This window comes from Chiloscyllium plagiosum, unplaced genomic scaffold (assembly GCF_037043375.1).
Source record: "Chiloscyllium plagiosum isolate Xiang-an unplaced genomic scaffold, Cpla_swu_hap1 HiC_scaffold_27, whole genome shotgun sequence".
NCBI lineage: Eukaryota > Metazoa > Chordata > Chondrichthyes > Orectolobiformes > Hemiscylliidae > Chiloscyllium > Chiloscyllium plagiosum.
In genome coordinates, this window is record NW_028270165.1 from 8,158,361 (window position 1) to 8,181,648 (window position 23,288).

General features: G+C 45.3%; 2 protein-coding genes across 2 annotated transcripts in view; one reads left to right on the forward strand and one right to left on the reverse strand.

Annotated features, from left to right (window-relative positions):
• Window positions 1-23,288, forward strand: part of LOC148143001 (uncharacterized) — a 323,712-nt gene that overhangs the window by 256,572 nt on the left and 43,852 nt on the right. The gene's annotated exons all lie outside the window — the stretch shown is intronic.
• Window positions 385-9,110, reverse strand: LOC148143008 (uncharacterized). Its single transcript, XM_087973979.1, has 2 exons — window positions 8,997-9,110; window positions 385-3,009 (listed from the first exon to the last, which is right to left on the reverse strand). Exon 2 carries the CDS (start codon window positions 2,598-2,600, stop codon window positions 1,965-1,967), a length of 636 nt encoding a protein of 211 aa, XP_087830105.1. The 5' UTR covers window positions 2,601-3,009; window positions 8,997-9,110; the 3' UTR covers window positions 385-1,964.

The window sequence follows — 23,288 nt, forward strand, 5'->3', positions numbered from 1 at the left end:
GCCTCACCAACACCCTGTACAACCTCAACATGATGTCCCAACCCCTATACTCAATGGTGTGAACAGTGAATGCTATGCTGCTAAATGCCTTCTTAACCGCCCTGTCTACCTGTGATGCAACTTCCAAAGAACTATGTACCTGAACACCCCCCCTCCCTGTCTGTTCTATAACATGACCCAGGGCCTTACCATTATCTGGACAAGTGCTGCCCTTCCTTGTTTTAGCAAAATGCAACCCCTTGCTTGTATTAATACCTCTCACACACACAAACATTTCCCTCCCCAATGCTCTCACAGGCTTATACTCCATCACACACTCACTTTACCAAGCATGTACACACTCTCACGCACAAACTCACATGCACGCACCCACAATTCTTTGGAGTGAATTTGTATTGGCAGAATTATATTTGCAGATACATTCAATTTTGCTCAAAAAGCATACAATTTCCAGACAGTCAATCCATGTAATATTTTATGAATTCCTCCTTTGGAAATAGAACCAGTCTGATTCAAGATTGAAATCCTGACAGACTCAAATCTCACACCTTTAATGCATTGTCTGAGCTGAGATGTTATCTTTTTTATAAAACCTTAAGTCATCTCAAGAATGTGACTTAAGAGATGTTCTGGCAGTTACACATTAATGAACCAACACCTACACCCATTCGAAGAGATGAAAGACTTGACAGCAATCTAGACTTGTTCAATATATTCCATCAGTTGCATGATACTGACCTTTTGATATACATTCTGTGTCTTACGATGCTGCTCCACAGCGACCCGATGAAGGAGCAGCACTCAAAGCTAGTGCTTCCAAATAAACCTGTTGGACAATAACCTGGTATTGGGTGATTTCTTTTTAACTTTATCAACCCAGTTTAATACCGACACCTCCACATCATTTCCAGTGAACACAACCCACACCTCCTGGTGCTGCCAGTAAACTTTACAACGCTGATGAAACAACACAGTACCTGAAAGATTTACAATTTCTAATGACACTAGCTGCTCCATCTGATACACGACATTGGAAACTCAATGCAGGAGGCTGAAAGAGAGGAGCAGCTTTAAACAAAAAACCTCTTGGAGCTCAAAGCTTTCATTGAGAGTCTGAGCCTGGTGCAAAGTTCAGGTAACCTTTATTGTGATCCAACTTTGTTACAGCTCAGACTCCCCCCCCCCTGCAAAAAGGTATAGACAAAGTAGCTGCTTTTTAAACAGCTCAAGATCAAAGCCCACACAAACCCCACTGTCTTTACCATTGGGCAGCACCAGGTTGTAATTAGATCCTTGGCACAGCCGTAACCCGGAGGAAGTATTGCCTCACTCAGCAATTTCAACCCATACCCTGTATCCTGGTAAGTTTCTCCCTGCTCATTTGCCAGTGGGGGAAGGGCAGTGGAGAGTCAACCAGACTGCTGTGGGTCTGGGGTCACATGTAGGCCAGTCCGGGTAAAGAATGCAGCTGGAACGACTGAGTGAATCCTTTCCCACAATGGCGGTTCCATTCTCTAACAAGGGAGAGAGTGAATCAGATGGGGTCTTTCTCCCCCGTACCACCCCCTCCCTGAAACGGTCTCATCGTTAGATTCCGAACTCCACATTTCTGACCGAATACCAATTCTGCCATCTGTCGTGGCAGGATTCGAACCCAGGAGTCCCCGGAACCGGGTTGATAGTCCAATCGATAATGGCACTCGGCCGTCACTCCTTCAATCCCCCTGCAATGGTACGTGAACTCGCTGGTGCCTCCGCAGGTGGGAGGAGTAGGTGAAGTCCTCCCCGCACTGAGATCAGGTGAACGGCCTCTCCCCTGTGTGGACATGCTGGTGGGTCAGCAGTTTGCAAGAATTGCTGAAGGCCTTCCTGCACTCAGGGCAGCTGAAGGGTCTTTCCCCCATGTGGACCCGCTGGTGCTTGTGCAGGTGGGAGGAATACCTGAAGCCCTTCCCGCACTGAGATCAGGTGAACGGCCTCTCCCCCGTGTGGATCCGCTGGTGCCTCAGCAGGGTGTAGGATGTGCTGAAAGCCTTCCCGCACTCGGGGCAGCTGAAGGGTCTCTCCCCCGTGTGGATCCGCTGGTGCCTCAGCAGGTTGGAGGAGTAGGTGAAGCCCTTCCCGCACTGAGAGCAGGTGAATGGCCTCTCCCCCGTGTGGACCCGCTGGTGGGTCAGCAGGGAGGAGGAATTGCTGAAGGCCTTCCCACACTCGCGGCAGCTGAAGGGCCTCTCCCCGGTGTGGACACGCTGGTGCCTCAGCAGGGTGGAAGAAGTGATGAAGGCTTTCCCGCACTCGCGGCAGCTGAAGGGTCTCTCGCCCGTGTGGACCCGCTGGTGGGTCAGCAGGGTGGAAGAATTGCTGAAGGCTTTCCCGCACTCACGGCAGCTGAAGGGCCTCTCCCCCGTGTGGACCCGCTGGTGCCTCAGCAGGTGGGAGGAATGTCTGAAGGCCTTCCCGCAGTCGGTGCAGGGGAATGGCCTCTCCCCGGTGTGACAGTGCCGATGAGACTCCAGGGCAGACGGGAAACGGAAGCCTTTCCCACAGTCGCCACACTTCCACAGTTTCTTCACAGGGTGGGATTCCTCGGGTTTCTCCATGGCCACAGCGTCAGCTGCACACAAACGCGTGGGGAGCCCCTCCCTGCCGTGAAATCCCCTTCCCAGGCCGTATAACTGTTTCAGGCACCACACACAGTGCGCTGCAACAGTGGGGTCTCTCGTCCAGTCCCAACTGATGCTGAAAACATCCGCAAACAGGAACCAAAAAGCGTTGATCCCTCTCACAGAAATCACAGTCAAAAATAGTTGCTGTCCCGATGGATTGAATGACTGTCAGACATTGACATCAAAGTAAGGACTGCAGACGCTGGAGAGTCAGTCAAAAAATGTGGCGCTGTAAAAGCACAGGGGAGTCAGGCAGCATCCGAGAAGCAGGAGAGTCAATGTTTCGGGCATAAGCCCTTCGTCTGTTGATTTTGAAACTTCAGTCTTCAGATCTTCAAATACTCTGCAAAAAAAGAGATTACAAAAGCCATCAGTATCAGTGCAGGGTAGAAACTGAGAACAAGTAATTCTACTTTCTGTGGAATATTCTTTTGTTGTTCCACAAAATTGAAAGCATCATCCCACTCTTCCCACCCCCCTCTGTTCTCACTCCATTCTAACTACAAGAACTCCCTTGCTGGAGGGTCCCTTGGAGACACTTCAAATGGACTTCATTGAGTTGAAGAAATGAGTTGAGTTGCTATAAATATGTTTTGCTTATTGTTGATGTCTTTTTGAAGTGGATTGAAGCCTACCCTCCTCCTAACGCTACTGCTGAGACTGTGGTGAAGATTTTGTTTAAGGAAATAATTCCCTGCTTCAGTATACCTGCGTGCATTAGCTCGGACAATGGACCAACTTTGTAGGTAATATTAACGGAGAACTCTGTTCCCAGCTTTGTATTTGTCGGCAACTGCATGGAGCTTATCCTAAGGCGGCCGGCCTTGTTGAATGTTTTAACCAGACTCAAGACTAAACTTGCCAAATTAGTGGCAGAGTCCGGCCTCTCCTGGTTATGCTAATCCCTGTGGCCTTATTCCAGATGCGATCCATGTCTCCCGGCAAGACACGACTGTCTCCAGCTGAGATTCTCTCTGGTCACCCTCTCCGTACCCCTTGGAACGATTCGGCTCCCTTCTGAGTCCACTTCCACCACATGACCGAAGCAATTATTGGTTATGTTCTTGCTCTAACCAATGTTATGCGTGCCTTTCACTCCCAGGAGCGTGCAGCCTACAGCGATGTTCCCTCCCTTTCAGCCTTGTCACGGGCAGAACCTGGTTCGTTGGTGCTCGTCAAGAACTGGACTGGCAATGATCTCCAACCTCGTTGGGATGGCCCCTTCCAGGTTTTACTTCCCACCCCTACGGCGGTCCCAGTCGCTGGGCGCTCAGCTTGGGTCCAACTGCACCATAGTAAATTGATTGACCGCACCAATCAAAAGGGGGGGAAGAGGAGGAGAGAATCCTGGAATCTCAACAAAAGGAGTGGACCCTGTCCAGTTGGGTTTTGAATCTTGCTGTTGTTCTAATGTTAATCTTATTACAGATACTTGAACTAAGAGGAGGGACATGTGGGGGATCGCTTATCTCCTCACCTTTCTGATCACGTACAACATCCTGATGGGGAAAGCCACTAACTATGGATGCGACCAGGAATGATCAGAGATTATCCACCACCCATGCTGAGGAGATGTCGTCCAGTGCACCGGACCAGACGCCTTTGACGTGTGGAACGTGATGAAGATTGATTATTGCAATGGACTCTTACATCAGAAAGACCAGATGGTCCATCTGGACAGTAGAAATCAGTGGGAGTTATCATGTCGTTACCATGTTTTTTTGATTTTACCTGCAGACGCATGCCTAGTGAGGATAAAAATGATCAACCCCGTTATTATGGTAAATATTTTATGGACGCCCAGGAACACCATCCCTTTTTGCAGGACAGGCTTACTCGAGAAAAAGGGGAAGCCTGATAGGGGAAACTCCTCAATCCACAAACAACTTATTTATACAGGCCCACAAACGCTCTTCACCCCAGAGGCAGTAGTAGGTTACTCCTCTCTATCGGGAGATGACTTACGTGCCCAGTCCCCGATTCCATTCTATTCGTCAGAATTCCTACTGCCGACCCTGTGAAGAGAAATATCACTTTCCAATAGCTCCGGTCTGTGTATACAAACAGCTGGTGTAACACTGGCTGGCGTACAGTAGGCCTTATGCTGCACATGGACCTGGAATGGAACCCTTTCCTTGCACATTTATAGGCCTTTTCTCTTTTCAGAATCTGATACTGTCACCAAGACCATGTACAATAGAGCTAAGGGAGAGCTCAATGGGAATAGCATTCTGAAGACCATTGTCTCCCATACAGGGCGAGTACTCGAGTCACTTGGCCCATTTTTTACAGCGCTCAAGCGACTCCTCTTGCAAAACGCCAACCCTTTACTCCTGTAGACCTGACCAGACCCCCTGCTGTAACATTTCAGTAACCGATTTTGACAAACTCTCCCGAATATAAACCAAACCAGACTATTATTTCTTCAGCTAAGGTAAAGCTACCAATTTCCTTGTCCTGGATGGCAAAGATGTCCCTCATAAGGTCACCATCGGAGCCCTTGTTCCCACAACAGTACCTTGTCCTGGCCAGTGGACAGGTCGATGGAACCTCCATCTGAGGAGGATGCAGCGGTCGGTCTCAGCCAACCTTGCTCCAACTGGAAGGATCCCAAGGGACTGGGTGACAATACAGGACACCCGATAGGCTGGGGAATCAAGAATACCCTGAGGTTGGAAGGATCGGCAGGGGTGACAAGTCAACAGAACCGCAATTCCCTCTTTTACAGCCTGACCATTCGAGGAAATAAGACTAAAGAGGCTCTGAAACAGAGTAAACGGGGATTATCAGACCTGTGTCTTTACTCTATGCAGAATCGGTATGCCTTAGACTATATACCTGCCCAGGAGGGTGAGGTCGGCACCATTGTCCAAGATAAATGCACTATGGCCATTCCCAATCTCACTGGCAATATTAACTAAGATACAAGAAGAGATCCAGGCATTCCTTGACAGAATGACTGAAGGGACCAGTTGGAGAAACTGCAGATCGGGCTGATGGTACAATTGGCTTATCAATTTAGCTATGTCTGTTTGTCGGTATTGGTATTGTTAGGTATTTAATTGCTAGGCTTGAGGTCCCTTAGTGATATAGATTTGCCCCAGAAGATGCTCCTTTTGCGATCCAATGGCTCACCCACACATGTCGATGGCGATGATAAATATGACCAGATGAGCTGCGAAGATGGTGGTGCCGCTCTGCAGGATGTTGATGGCTGGACCACCTTGAAGGGCATTCGTTTGGACTAGCCTTCTCTTTCAGTGATCGCGGTGCAATCAAAGGGAGGAATGAGGGTATGGGCATCTGGGTGAGAACGTCTATAGCCTTAAAACTTGTCTTTAAACATTCAGACTAAAATGTAATGCTGAATTATTGAATACATTTACTGCACTAGAAAATAAACAGGCAGGAAGGCTCAGAAAGAGGAGAGAACTTAAAGATAGTGACACCTGGGCTCACCAAGTGCTAACAGGATGCTGTAAGGCAATTAAGAACGTTTACTTTATCATCGGTGAATCTGTGTGAACAGGACACCAAGTGATAACATTCACAGCCGTTCCCTTGTGAAATGAATGATAGTCTTTGAATCTGACCCTGAAACAAGACTCGGTACTATCCATAGCTTTGTAATTAATGGTTGGATCTTGTCCATTATAATGGATTCTTACTCCCCCTTGCAAGCGGGGCATTCACAAAATAAATCTTTGCTGTCTTGAGAGTTCAAAAGGACACGCGAGAGAGAGACCATTTTATTGCAGAGGCTGTTGAATCCCGTAGAGAATTAACTCTTAGTGCTTATCTGCTATGGATTGAATTGAATTGCATTTTGGGACTTTATGATGAAAGGTTTTTATTCCAGGCTTCCAAAGAGTATGATCTCCAGGACAAACCAAGAGAGGGGCTTTACAGGTCTGAGTTCTCAAAGGATTCCCTGGGCCACCTCAAATCTCCACTTTAACATGGGAGGTAGGACAAAATGGCTTCTGCTTGGCTAACTCGGTGGGACTGAGTCAGGCAGATACTCACAACTCAGAACAAACAAGAAACCACAGACTGATATAAATCCAGTGAAAAAACTGCAAATGCAGAAGTAACAAATGTGAACCTAACCATCAATCGCAGTAGTAACGGTTTAATCCTAACCACCAGACAGGACAAATACGATTCCAAGAACAGGTTGTCTACAAGAAATTATGATAGATTAGATTATATTCCCTACAGTTTGGAAACAGGCCCTTCCAGTCCACACTGACCCTCCAAAGAGTAACCCACCCAGAACCATTTTCCCTCTGACTAATGTACCTAACACTACGGGCAATTTAGCATGGCCAATACACCTGACCTGCACATCTTTGGACTCTGGGAGGAAACCGGAGCACCCGGAGGAAACCCACGCAGACACGGGGAAAATGTGCCAACTCCACACAGACGGTCACCCAAGGCTGGAATCGAACCTGGGACCCTGGTGTTGTGAGGCAGCAGTGCTAACCACTGAGCCACCATACCACCCTAGGCTAAGTCAAAAATGCATGAGGACCTCGCGGGATCTGATTGGTTGTTACTATGTGATCTTGCTCAATGTCTGACTCTAAACAATGTACATAAGTTCTATCCACACTCTGTAAAAGTTGGCGGATTCTTTTAGCACTCTGGGAGTACTCATCGATGGCCCAGTGGTTAGCACTGCTGCCTCACAGCACCAGGGGTCCCAGGTTCGATTCCTGCCTCCGGGGGCTGGCTGTGTGGACTTTGCACATTCTCCCCATGTCTGCGTGGGTTTCCTCCCACAATCCAAAGATGTGCAGGTTTGGTGAATTGGCCATGCTAAACTGCCCATAATGTTAGTGCATTAGTCAGAGGGAGATGGGTCTGGTTGGGCTACTCTTCAGAGGATAGGTGTGGACTGGTTGGGCCAAAGGGCCTGTTTCCACATTGTTGGGAATCTAATCTAATCCTTCTGGGCTGATCAAAGTCTACCGACCCGGCCATATCAAAGAATAAACTATTGCTTGTGTGATTGACAAAGTCACTTCCAGGTATGTTTATTGACCAATCCCAGAAATCCGATCCAGACAGCAGTCCAGATCAGAACAACCAGATAGGAAATGGTTAATGTCCCCACGATGTGGGGAGCAAAATAAGACACCAAGGCGTTAACACCAACACCAGGGAAAAACTGAACATAGAGACGTAACAAACATTCGTAGCAAGCCAGAATCACAGATGTACAGCACAGAAACAGTCCCTTCAGTCCACGCTGACCAGATATCCTTAATCAATCCAGTCCCATTTGCCAGCACTTGGCCCATGTCCCTCTAAATGCTTCCCAATATATACCCATCCAGATACCTTTTAAAGGTTGTAATTGTACTAGCAGCCACCACTTCCTCTGGCAGCTCATTCTTTACACACACCACCCTCTGTATATAGGAGTTTCCCCTTAGGTTTCTTTTAAATCTTACCCTAAACCTATGAGCAATCCCAGATCAAAGATCTTGTCTATTTACCCTCGCCATGCCCCACATTATTTTATACAAGGTTGTAGGGTCACCCCTGTGGGATATAGGTAAAGCAGTGTTACTTCTGCAACCATAATTGCTTCTGCAAGGTAAATGAACTAACGCCAGGGTATAATTGTTTCAGCCAAGAGTGGAGTTAAGAATGAAAGCTATGTGAAGGAAATATATAATTGCTTTTGTATTGGCTAAAATGTGCATACATGAAATGTGCCTGCAAACAATGGTAGATGTTACAGACAAACAGATAAGATGCTGTGAGGGGAGGGGGTGTAGGTTAAGCTAGATATGCTCGTACAAACAGTTATAAGCATCTGTTTCCTGCTTCTGCAAAAACAAAAAAAACACAATCAAGGAGGTCAGAAGGCTCAGTGTCGGCGAAAAATGGGAGGAAATGTTGCTTTCGCAAACAAGGAAGTAGCTGGCAGTGAAAGAGGATATACGCTAACACTTTGTTCACGCACAAGGCCGGATAAGGCAAGAAATAGACAAGAGTAATGGACGCCACCGGGAAAGAATGGAGGGACAAACCGATCTTTTGAGGATCAGCTTGGAACATCAGGGCGGGGGCGGAGGAATGTGAATGAGGGAAAGAAGCTGAATGTGCTGGAGCCAAAGTGGAGGAAGAACAGAGGATGCAAAACCGGCTTGAAGCTGCAATGAGGAATATTGCATGTGCTGTACTTGTACCTGTGGCAGTTAATGGTGGGAATCGGGTGCATTTTAAAAATAAAAACAGAAAAGATATCCAGCCCTCCCCCTTCCCAATCTCTATCCTTCAGTCCCTCCTCACCTGGCTAACTAAGACACATACCTGAGTTTGCAGAGTCTGCTCCGTCCCTGCATTCACTCCAGTTGCTACAAGTGAACAATTTCCCCTCCTCCCATCTCTGTCTCCCTCCCGGGATGAAGAGTTGCCCAGAGGGCGGGAGATTCACTTTGAAACTGACAGAGCCACTTCCGCCTTGTGACGTCACAAAGGAACTAGGGGCGGGCCGCGGAAAAGTGACGGTTGAGGGGGCGGGGCATGGCCAACTGCGGGACGCCGCACTGCGCGTGCGCTGCGCCTGCAGCAGATGCGGACGAGAAAACACTTTCCAAAAAAACCCTCCCTTCAGAGAATCCCCAGTGTGGAAGCAGGCCACTCGGCCTCACCGAACCTCCCAAGGGTCACCCACCTACACCGAATCTCCTACATTTAACCCTGAGTAATGCACCTTACCTGCACATTATGCCTAATTTCGCATAGCCAATTTACCCCTACCTGCACATCCCTGGGCACTATGGGTAAGTTAGCATGGCCAATTCACCCTCACCTGCATATCCCTGGGCACTATGGGTATTTCAGCATGGCCAATCCACTTTAGATTAGAGTGGTACTGGAAAAGCACAGCAGTTCAGACAGCATCCGAGGAGCAGGAAAATTGACGTTTCGGGCAAAAGCCCTTCACCAGGAATAGAGGCTGCAGGGTGGAGAGATAAATGAGAGGACGTGGGGGTGGGGAGAAAGTAGCATTGAGTACAATAGGTGAATGGGGGTGGGGATGGAGGGGATAGGTCAGACAGGAGGGTGGAGTGGCCTGTTTGGATCTGAACTCTGCTGGTTTAAAGGTGGTCCGGAGTCAGTGTAGGATGAGTTGGTTACGGAGGCAGGTAATGAGGAAGCAAATGTGGCTGTGGTAGCGAGTCTGTTTCAGGACATGGTTGAAAAGCTTCAGGGCAGAGGAAATGACCTGGGAGTTGCAGTGGGAGAGGGATTCCTTGAGATTCTTGTAGAGAGAGGAGGAAAACTTCTTCAATGCAGGCATCCTTGCAAGAGGATTCACTGTAGGGTTAAAATCAACTAGGTAAAAACAAGGACTGCAGATACTAGAAACCAGATTCTCGAATCACACAACTCCAGGCTGTAGTCCAACAAGCTTCTTTGGAAGCAGTAACTTTTGGAGTTCTGCCTCTTCATCAGGTGGTTGTGGAGGATAAGATCCTAAGACACAATTTAGAGCAAAACATTCCAGCGTCCTGCCACTGAAATGGTATATTGAACAAACCTGGATTGTTAAGTCTTCCACCTTTTCAAATAGGTTGTAGGTCTCATTACAATGTAAATCCCAGAACTTCTTGTTGTCACCTTCTCGAGATAACAAGGCTTTGTAGCAAAAGCTCACATCTCAGCCCAGACAATGCATTAAAGGTGAGAGGTCAGAGTCTGCCTGTATCCCAATCTTGAGTCAGACTGGTTCTGTTTCCAAAGTCGAATTTACAAACTATTACATGTATTGACTGCCTGCAGATTTTTCCTTAAAAAATGCACATAGAATGTATCTGCAAATATACATCCCCCCCCCACACACACACACACACGCACAAGTTTGTTGGGTGAATTCGTACTTGCAGAATTATGTCTTACTTTGCTCAAAAACTGCATGAATCCATGTAAGATTCTGTTGGTTAGTTTAACCATTGTGGCACAGAGTCTCACACAGGGGAGCTCACACCTTCAATACATTATCTGGGCTGACGCGACACCAATTGGTAAAGTTCACTTGAGGATTTAACTATTTTAAAAGGTTTTCTGATTTACATTTGAAAGAACTGAAACTATCATGGTCATTCGAACAGATGAGAGACTTAAACAATCCTGGTCTTTTTCAATATATAGTTTCAGTTACATCACACTATAAACTGTTGCTATAAATTCTGTGTCTTACAATTTTATATTCCACAATCCCCTGATGAAGGAGCTGCACTCCGAAAGCTACTGCTTCCAATTAAACTTGTTGGACAGAATTTCTCAAGTAGGGCACCATACGAATCCTGGGAGACTGTTATTTCTTGTTTACTTCATAATGAACAAACATTAAGCACGGTCGCCAATTTATTTCTAATTTTGTTTCATTTTTCTTATTTAATTCTCTTCGATGATGTGGGAGAATTGTTAGATTTGGGTCAGCCATTTGGTCACATATTAAAGCCTGGAAACCATTTTGAATCTCAGCTTAGTGCCTGCTTGTTAAAGTTTGTGTTTCCCAGGCTCAGTGGAGACGGTTGGCCTTGCAGCTGTACTGCTTCTGATAAACAAATTCTTTCCTGACATGGGGCTTTATTTCCATCCCCCACAGTTGGTGAGTCAGGCAGGAGATACCCTGGTCCTGCCAGGTCACCAGCCGATATCCTTTGAGAGATGAAATATCTGGTTGCTGCTTTTGTTGTGTCCAAAATAAAGAGGAAAGCTGGCCAGGGACAAAAGTGCTGATAGAAATATTGATACAATTCTCCCTACTCAGCCACAAGATACTAGTGAGAGAACTAAACAGGGTCCTAGCATCTGGACATAATACTGCTGAGAGCACTTGTGCTTTACAAAATTAGTCATAAATAATTTGCGTACTGCAGGGTTATGAGAGGTGAAACCCTATTTGATAAGCCCTGGACCCACACTGAGGTCCGTGGCATGCTTCAAGATGCCCTCAATCTGTTCGAGTGCCCAACATTAGTTTTAATTGGCGAGTAGAAATCTGAAGTATAATTGCTCACTTCAGGATGTCCAGACTTGAATGAATTTGGCATACAGGAAACATTGGGCAACCATTAAAGACTCTGTTGTATTTCCCTGGGTTATGGACTCATGCAGAGACACAAACAACTTGTGTTGAAAACAGTGTTTGATTTGCAAATGGAACAGCTGAGAGGTATTTAGAGTTTGCACACTTGGTTAAGCAGCAATGTGTCACAGCCAGGATTTATGAGGCTCAACTCCCTAACTTGGGCTGTTCTGGAATGTGAGTGCCTCATTAGCCTTGGAAGGAAGGAAGGAATAAACAAAAGCTGACAAACTGAGATATGAAGAAAGTTGGAAAATGTTACAGAGAGACACACACAGGCAGAAGTTTGCAGGAAAGTTAACACTTCATAATCTGGTTTCAATGCACATTAGCCTGGGTATGGTACTGATATCACAGGGGCCTCAAATAGGGGACTCCCTCAATACTCAAACCAAAACATGGGTGCCCCCTGCTGGACTGGTTTGTGTTCATTCTTTGCTGCTGCCTATTTCAGTTGATGATGTCCATTATTGTGGCACCCAGATTTTCGGAAAGCAGCTAGGAAAAGATCTGAAGCATATTTAATTTGTAAACAAACAAGATGCATACTCTAAGGGATGCCCTGTGTTTGTTAACCACTTCCTTGCCTGGTCAGCCTTTACTGGTTTACAACTTGTGTATATAGAATCACCTCGCGAACATTGCCATGAATATTGTCTATTATGAGTAGATGTATTTAGTAGATGAATCAAAACCATCTCAATGACTGAAACAGCTGACACTGCATTGTTGGTCAAATGGGAAATATTTGCATCAGTTAATGAAAACTCTTCAAAGTTTACAGTCACAGGTACGTCAAGCTGAAGAATTAGGAGCGGGGCATATTGGAGCCTGCTTCCTTGGGCAGAGAATTCCGCAGATACACTACTCTCTAGGAAAACCAGCAGCCCTCACTTCCTCCTCTTCATCTCTGTCCTAAACCTACTCCCCCAAAGCTAGGGGCCTAGTCTCAGCCACCAGCAGAAATGACTGGATAGGGTAGGGCTTCATCCTCTCACTGCAAAGAATTCCCACTTTCCAGCAAAATCCCGGAGTTGCTTGCTGTCTCACAAATGAAAGATTTTGTTTTAACTTCTTCCGGTCCCAGTAGGGCAAAACATCTTTGAAAGCTGCTCTGAAAGCCCTGTCTTCACAACCACACTCCTGCTTTCACCGAAGACAGTAAGAGTCATACACCACAGAAACAGATCCTTCCACCCAACTAGTCCATGTCAACCATATATCCAAAATCAATCTATTCCATTTGCCAGCATGTGGCCCATATTCCTCAAAAACCTTCCTCTTCATGTACCCATCCAGATGCTTCTTAATTGTTGTAATTGTACCAGCCTCCACCACTTCCTGTCAGCTCGTTCCATAAATGCAAAACCCTCTGAGAAAAAGTGGCCCCTTGGGTCCCTTTTAAATCTTTGCCATCTGAGCTCAAACCTCTGCCTTCTAATTTTGCACTCCCCGACCCGGAGGAAAAGACCTTGGCTATTTACCCCTATCCATGCCCCTTATAAACTTCTATAATGTCACCCCTGAGCCTCCGACACGAAGGGAAAACAGCCCCAGCCTATTCAGCCTCTCCCTCTCGCTCAAACCCTCCAACTCTGACACCAGCCTTATAAACCTTTTCCAAACCCTTTCAAGTTTCACAACATCCTTCCATAGGATGGAGATCAGAATTACACACAATATTCCAAAAGTGGCCTAACCAATGTCCTCTACAGCCGCAATATGTCCTCCCAACTCCTTCACTCAATACTTTGACCAATAGAGAAAAGCATTCCAAACATCATCTTCACTATCCTGTCTACCTGCGACTCCACTTACAAGGAACTATGAGCATGCACTCCAAGGTCTCTTTCTTCTGCAACACTCCCCCTGTCTAAGTCCTGCCTGCATTGCTTGACCAAAATGCAACACATCACATTTCTCCAAGTTCAACTCCATCTGCCCCTCCTTAGCCTATCAGCCCATCCAATCAATTCTAATTTATCGTGAACTCTCTTTCCTCTCTTATTCCTTAGAAGCTGAAGATCTCCATCCCACACATTCTCCCTCCATTTCCAATTTGCTGAACCTAATCCCTGCTGTACCTCATCCTGAAGGGTCTGGTTCATGCTGATTAACAGGGCCATACTCAGGGGAGATCTAATTGAAGCATACAGAATACTGAACAGTCTGGACAGAGTGGTTGTTGGGAAGATGTTCCCCTTGATAGGAGAAACTAAGACCTAAGGGCACAGCTTTAGAGGAAAGGGAAGACTTTTTAGAATTGAGCTAAGGAGAAACTTCTTCAGCCAGAGAGTGGCGAATCTATGGAATTCATTGGTACAGAAGACTGCAGAGGCCAGGTCACTGAGGATATTTGGACTGAGATAGCTAGGTTCTTGAGTATTGAGGGGATCGAAGGTGACAGGGAGAAAGCAGCAGAATGGCGCTCAGAAACTGATCAGCCACAATTGAATGGTATGAGCAGACCTGATGGGCTGAATAGCCTACTTTCTACTCCTTTGCCTTATTGTCTCTTGCTGTCCAGGACACTGAGAATTGGGAGCAGGAGTCGGCCATTTGGTCTTTTAAGCCTGCACCAGCATTGAACAGATCACAAATGGATATGGACCTCCCTATATCGAGATGCAGAGGCTGGAACTTTTTTCACTGGAGCAGAGGTTAAGAGGTGTCCTTAGAGAGGGTTAAAAAATCATGAGGGGTATAGGTGAGATGAATGGCAGGTGTCATTTCAAGATTAGGGAGCAAACTTTTAAAGTGAGAGTAGAACGAGTCTAAAGACATGAGGAGCACTTTTTTTTTAAAGAAAGAGTGTGGTTGTTTGTGGAATGAATGTCTAGAGGAAGTGGTGGATGCAAGTACAGTTACAATGTTTAAAATACATTTTGATAAGTACGTGAATAGGAAAGGTTCGGAGGGATATGGGCCAAACACAGGCAGATGGGATTAGTTTGTGAATATAGTCAGCATGGATTAGTTGACCTGAAGGGTGTGTTTCTATGCTGTATGACTGTCACTGTTCTGTACTGGCCTTAAAACTATTTTCTTGCCTTCCCCAATAACCATCTACTTCTCTGTTGTTCAAAAATGATATGAACTCAGCCTTGAATATATTCAATGACTCCCTAACTGCAGGAAGGCACCCCCACTTCTGAACTCAATTCCTCTTGCTCATATACCACTTGCCTTGCTGAATGCTTGCTGCACCTGTCTGACAACTGGAATTGACCGGTGTAGGAGGACGCTGAGGCTCCTTTGTCCATCCACACATCATTCCTGATGAAGGGCTCTTACCCGAAACGTCAACTTTCCTACTCCTTGGATGCTGTCTGACCTGCTGTGCTTTTCCAGCGCCACACATTTTGACTTTGATCTCCAGCATTGCAGTCCTCACTTTCTCCACTTCCCAATATATCACCATTTAAACAATACATCTCATTTCTGCTTTGTTTTTTCCACAGCAAAGACTATAACTTCACCCTGTGGTATTGCACTTGCCAGGTGTTTGAGGCACAGACCTGGACCAGTTTTTCCAGAGTCTGTCCTCTTTCTGGATTCACTCCCGTTCTTCTCAGTTGCTGCAATTCAACAATTGGATCCCAGCATGAAAATAAAAGAAATAGAAAAGGCAGTGAGAGAAGAGTGTGCTGTTGGACAGAGGAAGGAAATTACAGTCTTGGATGAATCTCAATCTTCATTCAGAGAGAGAGGAGCAGCAACAGCTTCAGAAGCTCATGGGTCAAGATTAGAGTGGTGCTGGAAAAGCACAACAGGTCAGGCAGCATCCGAGGAGCAGGGGAACGGCAAAAGAAATTCATGCACCATTTTTAGACAGATAGAAGCATGTGCAGTTTTTTGCAGACACCGGCGAACATGCGCAGCGCTTGCTGACACCGAGGAGCACGTGCAGTAGGCTCTGTAGATATGTTGGTGTAACTGCCAGATTCAACTGGCCAAATGTCAATAGGAGGAAAAAAGGGTAGAGCCACAATTTTGTTTCACCTTCCCACCTCTGGCTCTACATAACCGCACATGTTCCTCGCTTTTCTCCTTACCCTCACCCCTCATGATTTTTCAAATCTCAATAAGGTCATCCCTCAACCTCCTCCGTTCCAGTGAAAAAGTCCCAGCCTCTCCCGATAACTCAAACCCTCCAGTCCTGGCAACGTCCAAGTAAATCTTTACCGAACCCCCTCTAATAATATTCTTCCTATTACAGGGTGACCAGAACTGTACTCAGTACTCTAAACAAAATGGCCTCACCAACATCCTGTACAACCTCAACACAGAACAAAGAAAATTTACAACCCAGGAACAGACCCTTCAGCCCTTCAAGCCGAAGCCGATCCAAATCCCCTGTCTAAACCTATCGCGCAATTCCTGAATCTGTATCCCTCTGCTCTCCCCCTACTCATGCATCTGTACAGATGTACCTTTTCTTTTTATAGATATTTTTATTGAAAATTTAACATTTTTACAAGTTTACAAATTAAAAAAAGACAAGTACAAACATTAATATACAATTAAATTTTAAATAAATAGCCAAAACCTGTCAAACAAAAAGAGATACAGAGAAGAAAAAGAAAAAGACAAAACTCATCTAGCTACTAATCTAACCTATAACTAAGGTAAAAACAATAACTGCAGATGCTGGAAACCAGATCTAACCGATAACTAACCAGAGTGTATGATCAAATATCTTACATTATTCAAAAGAAAACAGGATAACATAGTAATTAAGTAGTGAAGTACACACTCGTAATGAGTTAACATCAAGTTGTAATAAAACCCGTATTCATGTGGGATTCCTCTCCCAAGGGGCACCGGACCAGCCAGAACCGTTACCTCAACTAGATGAAAGCCCTTGAATGAATGGCGAAATATCTGTATCCATGTAATTCAAAAAGGGCTGCCATATTTTATAGAATAATTCAGTTTTTCGGTGCACATATTTGTAAGGAAGTCAAGGGGAACATATTCCATGATTAATCTGTGCCAATTCTGAAGTCCTAGAGGGCCCTCAGCCACCTAGTTTACTAAGATATTTTTCCTTGCATAGAAGGAGAGAATGGAAAATAATTTCCTCCCATGCACATCCAGAGAAGGTAAGCTCGAGAAGCCCAGAAGAGGAGATACTGGATCTATTGTAATTTCCGTTCCCAAGATGTCTGTCAGGGCGTTTACTACTTCGGTCCAGTATTTGTGGATCTTATGGCATGTCCATAAGCGGTGTGTAAGAGTGCCCACCTCTGTTTTAATTTGGGACACATTGGAGATACTCCTGCCCTAAATGTTGCCAATCTTTCCGGTGCCATATGGGCCCTATGAAGTATCTTTAACTGAATGGCCTGAGTTCTGTTACAAATGGAGATTTTTTTGGCATTTTCCCAGATGTCATTCCATGTTCTAAGCAGACGGTCCATAAAAATGCCTAAGTATAGGAAACCCTCCAGAGACCACCGAAAGGGGAAGTGGGATCGGTCCAATAAGTGGGACATACTAGTGAGGCGTGGCCTCCGATTTTGAAAAATTAATTTTGTAGCCTGAAAATGCACTAAATGTATTAATAATTTGGATTAAGGGACGCACGGACATCAGAGGATTACTAAGAAAAAGGAGATCATCATCTGCAGAAAGGGTAATTTTATGTTTACCTATCCCAACCCTCAGGGCCGTTATATTAGAGTCGGCCCGTATCGCTTCCACCAGTGGCTCAATTATTAGCATGAATAGCAACGGTGAGAGAGGACATCCCTGACAGCAGCCCCTACCCACACGGAAGCTACCTGAGCCTAATCCATTGGTGATCACAACTGCTTTGGGATCATTATACAGTGTTGAGACTCATTTGGCAAATACGTTTCCAACACCAAACCTTTCTAATGTATAGAACAGATATGACCATTCAACCCTGTTAAATGCCTTCTCCGCGTCCAAAGAGACTACTATTCCTGGTATTTTTTCCTGATGACAGACTTGATTCACATTCAAGACCCTTCTAATATCATTAAATTATCTATGGCCCTTAATAAACCAAGTCTGCTCCTCTTTTATGATATATGGCAGTACCCTCTCCAGCCTCAATGCTCATGTTTTAGAGAGAATGTTAAAATCTACAGTTAGCAAGGATATCGGTCTGTATCATGCACAATCTTCTGGATCTTTTCCTTTTTTGAGAATAAGGGAGATATTCACCTCATTCAGTGAAGGCAGGAGGCAGCCCTGACGATTTCTGTAGTTTTACATGTTCATAAGTGGGCCAGCTAATACTCCTGTGAACTCTTTGTAAAATCCAACCTGAAAGCCCTCTGGGCCAGGTGCCTTACCGCTCTGAAATTGCCTAATTGCATCAAGTATTTCCTGGGTTGTTAGGGAAGCATTCAGGACCGATACCTGTTTCGGGGTTAAGTCCGGAAATGCCAGGCTTTTAAAAAAGGACTGCATCCTCCTGGCTCTACCTTCACAATCCTGCGATCAGAATAAAACTTTCTGAAGATTGCGTTGATCCTTGTAGGATTGTGAGTCAGAGTACCAGCATTTTCCCTGATAGCTGTGATAGCTTGAGAGGCCCTTTTTTTTACTTGCAAGAAAAATACCAGGTTTATCACTAAATTCATATAATCTTTGTTTTGCAAATAATATTTCCTTCTTTGCCGTTAGGGTGAAAACGGTATTCAGAGCTGTCCTAAGGGCCGTAATCCTTTGTAATTTGGCAATAGAAGGTCTGTCAGCGTATGCTGTTTCAGCTGCTATTCAGCGAGTCTCAAGTAGACGCTGTTGGTTTCCCTTTAATTTTTTCTGGGTCACCAAGTATGAAATGATCAGACCTCGTGCATAAGCTTCAATAGTCTCCCACATCATTGACGGGTTACTGGCCGTACCTGAATTAATTTCCAAGAAAGCTTTAAATTCTTGAGAAAAATATTTTGCAAATTTACTATCCTTCATTAAGAAGGAACCCATACGCCAATGTCAGGGGGATGCCTCATTGTTCCTAGCCTTGATTTCCATATACACAACAGCGTGATCAGAAATTATCATATCACCTATTTTACAGGATGATATGGAATTTAAAAAACTCGAGGGGTCAAAAAACATGTCAATTCTCGTGTGACATTTATGTGGATTAGAGTAAAAAGAGAAATCTCTGCCTTGCGGGTGGAGGCACCTCCACACATCTACTAATCCTAATTCTTGATTCAAATCCGCCAATTGTCTAGATCTGGGGGATACACCCGCAGTACTCTTGGGTCAGCTGCCTATTTCCGGCTCCATAATGCAATTAGAGTCTCCCCCTATAATTGTATGACGAGCACAGAGTGCCATCAATTTGGAGAAGGCTTCCTTTATAAATTTGAAAGGATGCGCCGGGGGACAATACTGCTTTAAAATCCCATATTCCTCTCCATTTATAAGGGCTTTAATTAGTATATATCGCCCAGATTCATCTTTTATCTGACTTAGGATTTTGAAAGGGAGATTCTTCCAAATAAGAATAACTACTCCCCTACTTTTTGAGCTGAAGGAAGGAAAGAAGGCCTGATCAAATCCACCCTGTTGTAATTTCAAGTGTTCTTTATCCAATAAATGGGTCTCCTGTAGGAGAGCTATATCAACCCTTTCTTTTTTGACGTTTGATAATATTTTCTTCTTTTTGATTGGAGAATTACTCCCCTTGACATTCCAGGTGCAACATTTAATTGAATGATTCACCATAATCGTCCAGGAAGGTCCGAGACCCCCCGGGAGGAGAAACACCATCCAAAACACCACGAGCATAGACCATAGAAAATTCACAAAGAGATTCTTTATTACACTCACACTAACATAATAAAAAACTATTTCTAAATAAAAAAAACAAAAACATATTTAAATGGAGATTTTCCCTCTCATTTCCTTTCCGAAAACCCACATATCCTCTCCCAACCAGTGCCCCACCCTCGACCCAGGAACCCCATAATAAAGTGAAGAAAATTCAAGTGTATGCCCAAGCTAAAGTTAACAATGAGTACCCTCCCTACCCGCCCACACCAACACTTAGATATATTTGGTGATGTTAATACCACGTATAAACATATAAAACTATAAAATTACAGTCTCAGCAGATAATAATTAATTATGATAATACAAAATAACAGGGGGAAAACAACCCAGCTTTAAAAGAAACAGAAAAAATAAGAAAAAGCAGAGACCCCTCCTCACCTAAATCTACTAGGCCACCCAGCCTATATATAATATAATATATATAAATATATATATATTTACAAAAAAAAGGGGAAAATCGCAGAGTGAAGAACAAATAAGCCCCCTCTCCCTACTCCCCGGAGATAATATTAAGCAATAAAGTAATAAGAGAAAAAAAAAGGGTGAACCAGAGAAGGGGGAGGGCAGAACAACATCATTCACCACACGAGTTAACTCTTACGATTTATCCAAGAGGCCAAAAATTCCGTGGCCTTCTCCGGCGATCCGAAGTCATACACTGACCCTTCGTGGCTAAAACGTAACGTCGCTGGGTAGCGCAGGGAGTACTGAATGTTTAAATCCCTGAAACGCCCTCCTCTTTTGGACCAGAGATATGGAAAAGTCCTCAATCAGCATAATCTTGGATCCTTTGTAAATCATGGCTTGGGGATCTTTCCCAAGATTTCTGGAAGCTTCCAGGAGCATCTGCTTCTCCTAAAAGCACTGCAGCCGGAACAGGACTGGGTGGGGGCGCTGGTCCAAGCCGGGCCTGTGTATTGCAACCCGGTGGGCCCATTCTACCCAGACCTGGCCTGATCCAGCCTCCAGATTCAATAACTGTGGAAGCCACTGCTCCAGAAACGTTGTAAACTGGCCTTCCTCTTCCCATTCGGGAAGGCCCAGCAAACAAATATTTTCGACGACCTTGATTTTTGAGGTCGTTAATGTGATCTTCCAAGGCCCGGACTCGCTGGTCGAGAGTCCAGACCCGACCCACGGCTGATTCTGCAGCAGCCTCGGAGGTCGCAGCCTTTAGCTCCGCCCCTCCGACTCGATGTTCGATTCTTTCAATATCTTGGTCGTGCTTCTGCAGCGCGACCGAGAGCAACTCCCACCTGCTCCTGGACTCTTCTATGAAGGTGGCGATCTTCTCTTCAAGCTTAGAAATCACTGCAACAAGGCTCGCTACCATAGTTAAGTACCCTGGGGCAGCTGTGGACGCCTCTGCTGCAGCTGGGGAGGGGTTCCTATGTGCTGCGAGCTGCGGGCATTCTTTCCTTTAGTCATTTTAACGGGGCACTAAACTGCTCAAGTTTGGTGCAAAATAACTAGCTGTATTTAAATAAAACCTATTTAAATGATTTGGAAGGTGTGGTGGAGGCAGGCAGCCTACTTTGCCTGAGTCTTGGGCAGAGCACTACAGACTCAGACTTGCTGGGTCGCCGCCATCTTGGATTTCCTCCACCCAGATGCACCTTAAATGAATCTACCGTCCCTGCCCCTACTTCTGCTGGCAATGCATTCCAGACATCTATCACCCTCTGAGTAAAGTACTTTCTGTGTGCATCTCCAACATGATATCCCAACTCCTGTACTCAGCATGTGAACAATGAAGGCAAGTGTGCAAAACACCTTCTTCACCCCCGTCTACCAGTGATGTAACTTTCAAGAACAATGAACCCGAACACCCCCAGGTCTCTGTTCTACAACACGACCCAGGCCCTAATATTACCTGTACAAGTCCTGCCCTCCTTTATTTTAGTAAAATGCAAACCCTCACTTATATCCATACCTCTCTCATACACACGCTCTCTCTCAGACACACACATACACCACCCTCTCAACACACTCACCCTCTCGCAAGCTCATTCTCCATCACAATCACACTTTATCAAGCATGCACACATGCAAAGACACACTCACTGATGCACAGTCTTATACACAAACTCACATACAAACACACTTTCCTGATGAAAGTCTTTTCCCCGAAACGTTGATTTTCCTGCTCCTCGGATGCTGCCTGACTTGCTACAACACCACATTCTTGATCCTAAACTTATTACCCTTTAGTTCTGGGCTCCCCCATCCAAAGGAAAATACCATGTCTATTTACCCTATCCATGTCCCTCATGATGATATAAAAGTGTATAAGGTCACTCCTCAGACTCTGGCACACTACGGAAAACAGTCCCAGCCTATCCTTATGTCTCTCCTCACCCGGGTAACCATGACACATACCTGAGGTCGTAAAGTCTGCTCCCTCCCTGGATTCACTCCAGTTGCCACAAGTGAGCCTGCTCCACAATCATTAAGATCACGGCTGATCTGTCCATCGTCTCATCTCCTCCTCCCTGCAGTCACAAGGAACCCCTTAATTCCCCTACCAGGCAAAAACCCACCTAACTGTGTCTTGAATATACTTAATGAAGCTGCCTCTATTGCTTCCTTGGCCAGAGTATTCCATAGATTTTGATGGAAGACCTTTTGCCCCGAGGAGATTTTCCTGCTCCTCGGATGCTGCCTGACTTGCTGTGCTTTTCCATTACCACTCTAATCTAGACTGTTCCATAGATTCATGACCCTCGGGGAAAAGCAGTTCCTCCGCATCTCTGTCTGAAAGCTACTCCCTCTAACCTGGAGGCCTAGTCTCACCCACCAGCAGAAATGACCGGACAGGGTAGTGCAATGGCATTGGGAAGATGTAGGAGAGACTAGGACCAGAAGGCATAGCTTTAAGAATAAAGGGAAGACCTTTAGGAACAGAGATAAGCGATGTCGCCTTTTCTGCCAACAGCGAGGAGCATGGACACCAGCGGGCATGCGTGCTGTTGTTCACACCGAGGAGCAGACACAATATGCTCTGTGGCGATGCTGGTGTTATTGACAGATTTTAAGTGTTCAAATGCCAAGGGGAGAAATAAAGAGTAGAGCCACAGTTCTTTTTCCTCATGTGGTTCAACACTTTATAGCTTTTGCATTTTGTCTGTCTGCTCAACTATTTTTTAAATGTCTTTTCGTCAGTGTAGGGTTGAGGTTCACAACAAGCGGGCATAGGTTATAGGGTGAGAGCAGAACGATATTAAAGGTATCCAAGTTGCAACTTTTCCATGCAGAGGGTGGTGCACGTATGGAATGAACTGCCAGAGGAAGTAGTGGGAGCCGGTATAATTACAGCACTTAAAACACATCTGGATGGGTATATGAATAGGAAGGATTTAGAGGGATATGAGCCAAGTGTTGGCAAATGGGACTAGATCAATTTAGGATATCTGGTTGGCATGGACAGGTTGGACCGAATGGGTCTGTTTCGTGCTGTACATCTGTGACTTTAAATAATAAAGTCTACTTTTCCAACTAACAAACTATATCCATGTTAACAAGGCTTAGTGCACAACATGCTTTACGAACCATTCTCAACAGGTCCTGCCCCGTCTATGACTGAGGAACATATACATGCTGGTGTATAATCTCCTTCACTAGTATTTACACACTAACCTCAGCAATTGCACAAGTAACAGTAAAGGGCAAACAGCAAAAGG

Excerpts from the sequence above, each read along its gene's own strand:
- LOC148143008 (XM_087973979.1), bottom strand. The coding sequence starts at position 2,600 with ATGGAGAAACCCGAGGAATCCCACCCTGTGAAGAAACTGTGGAAGTGT.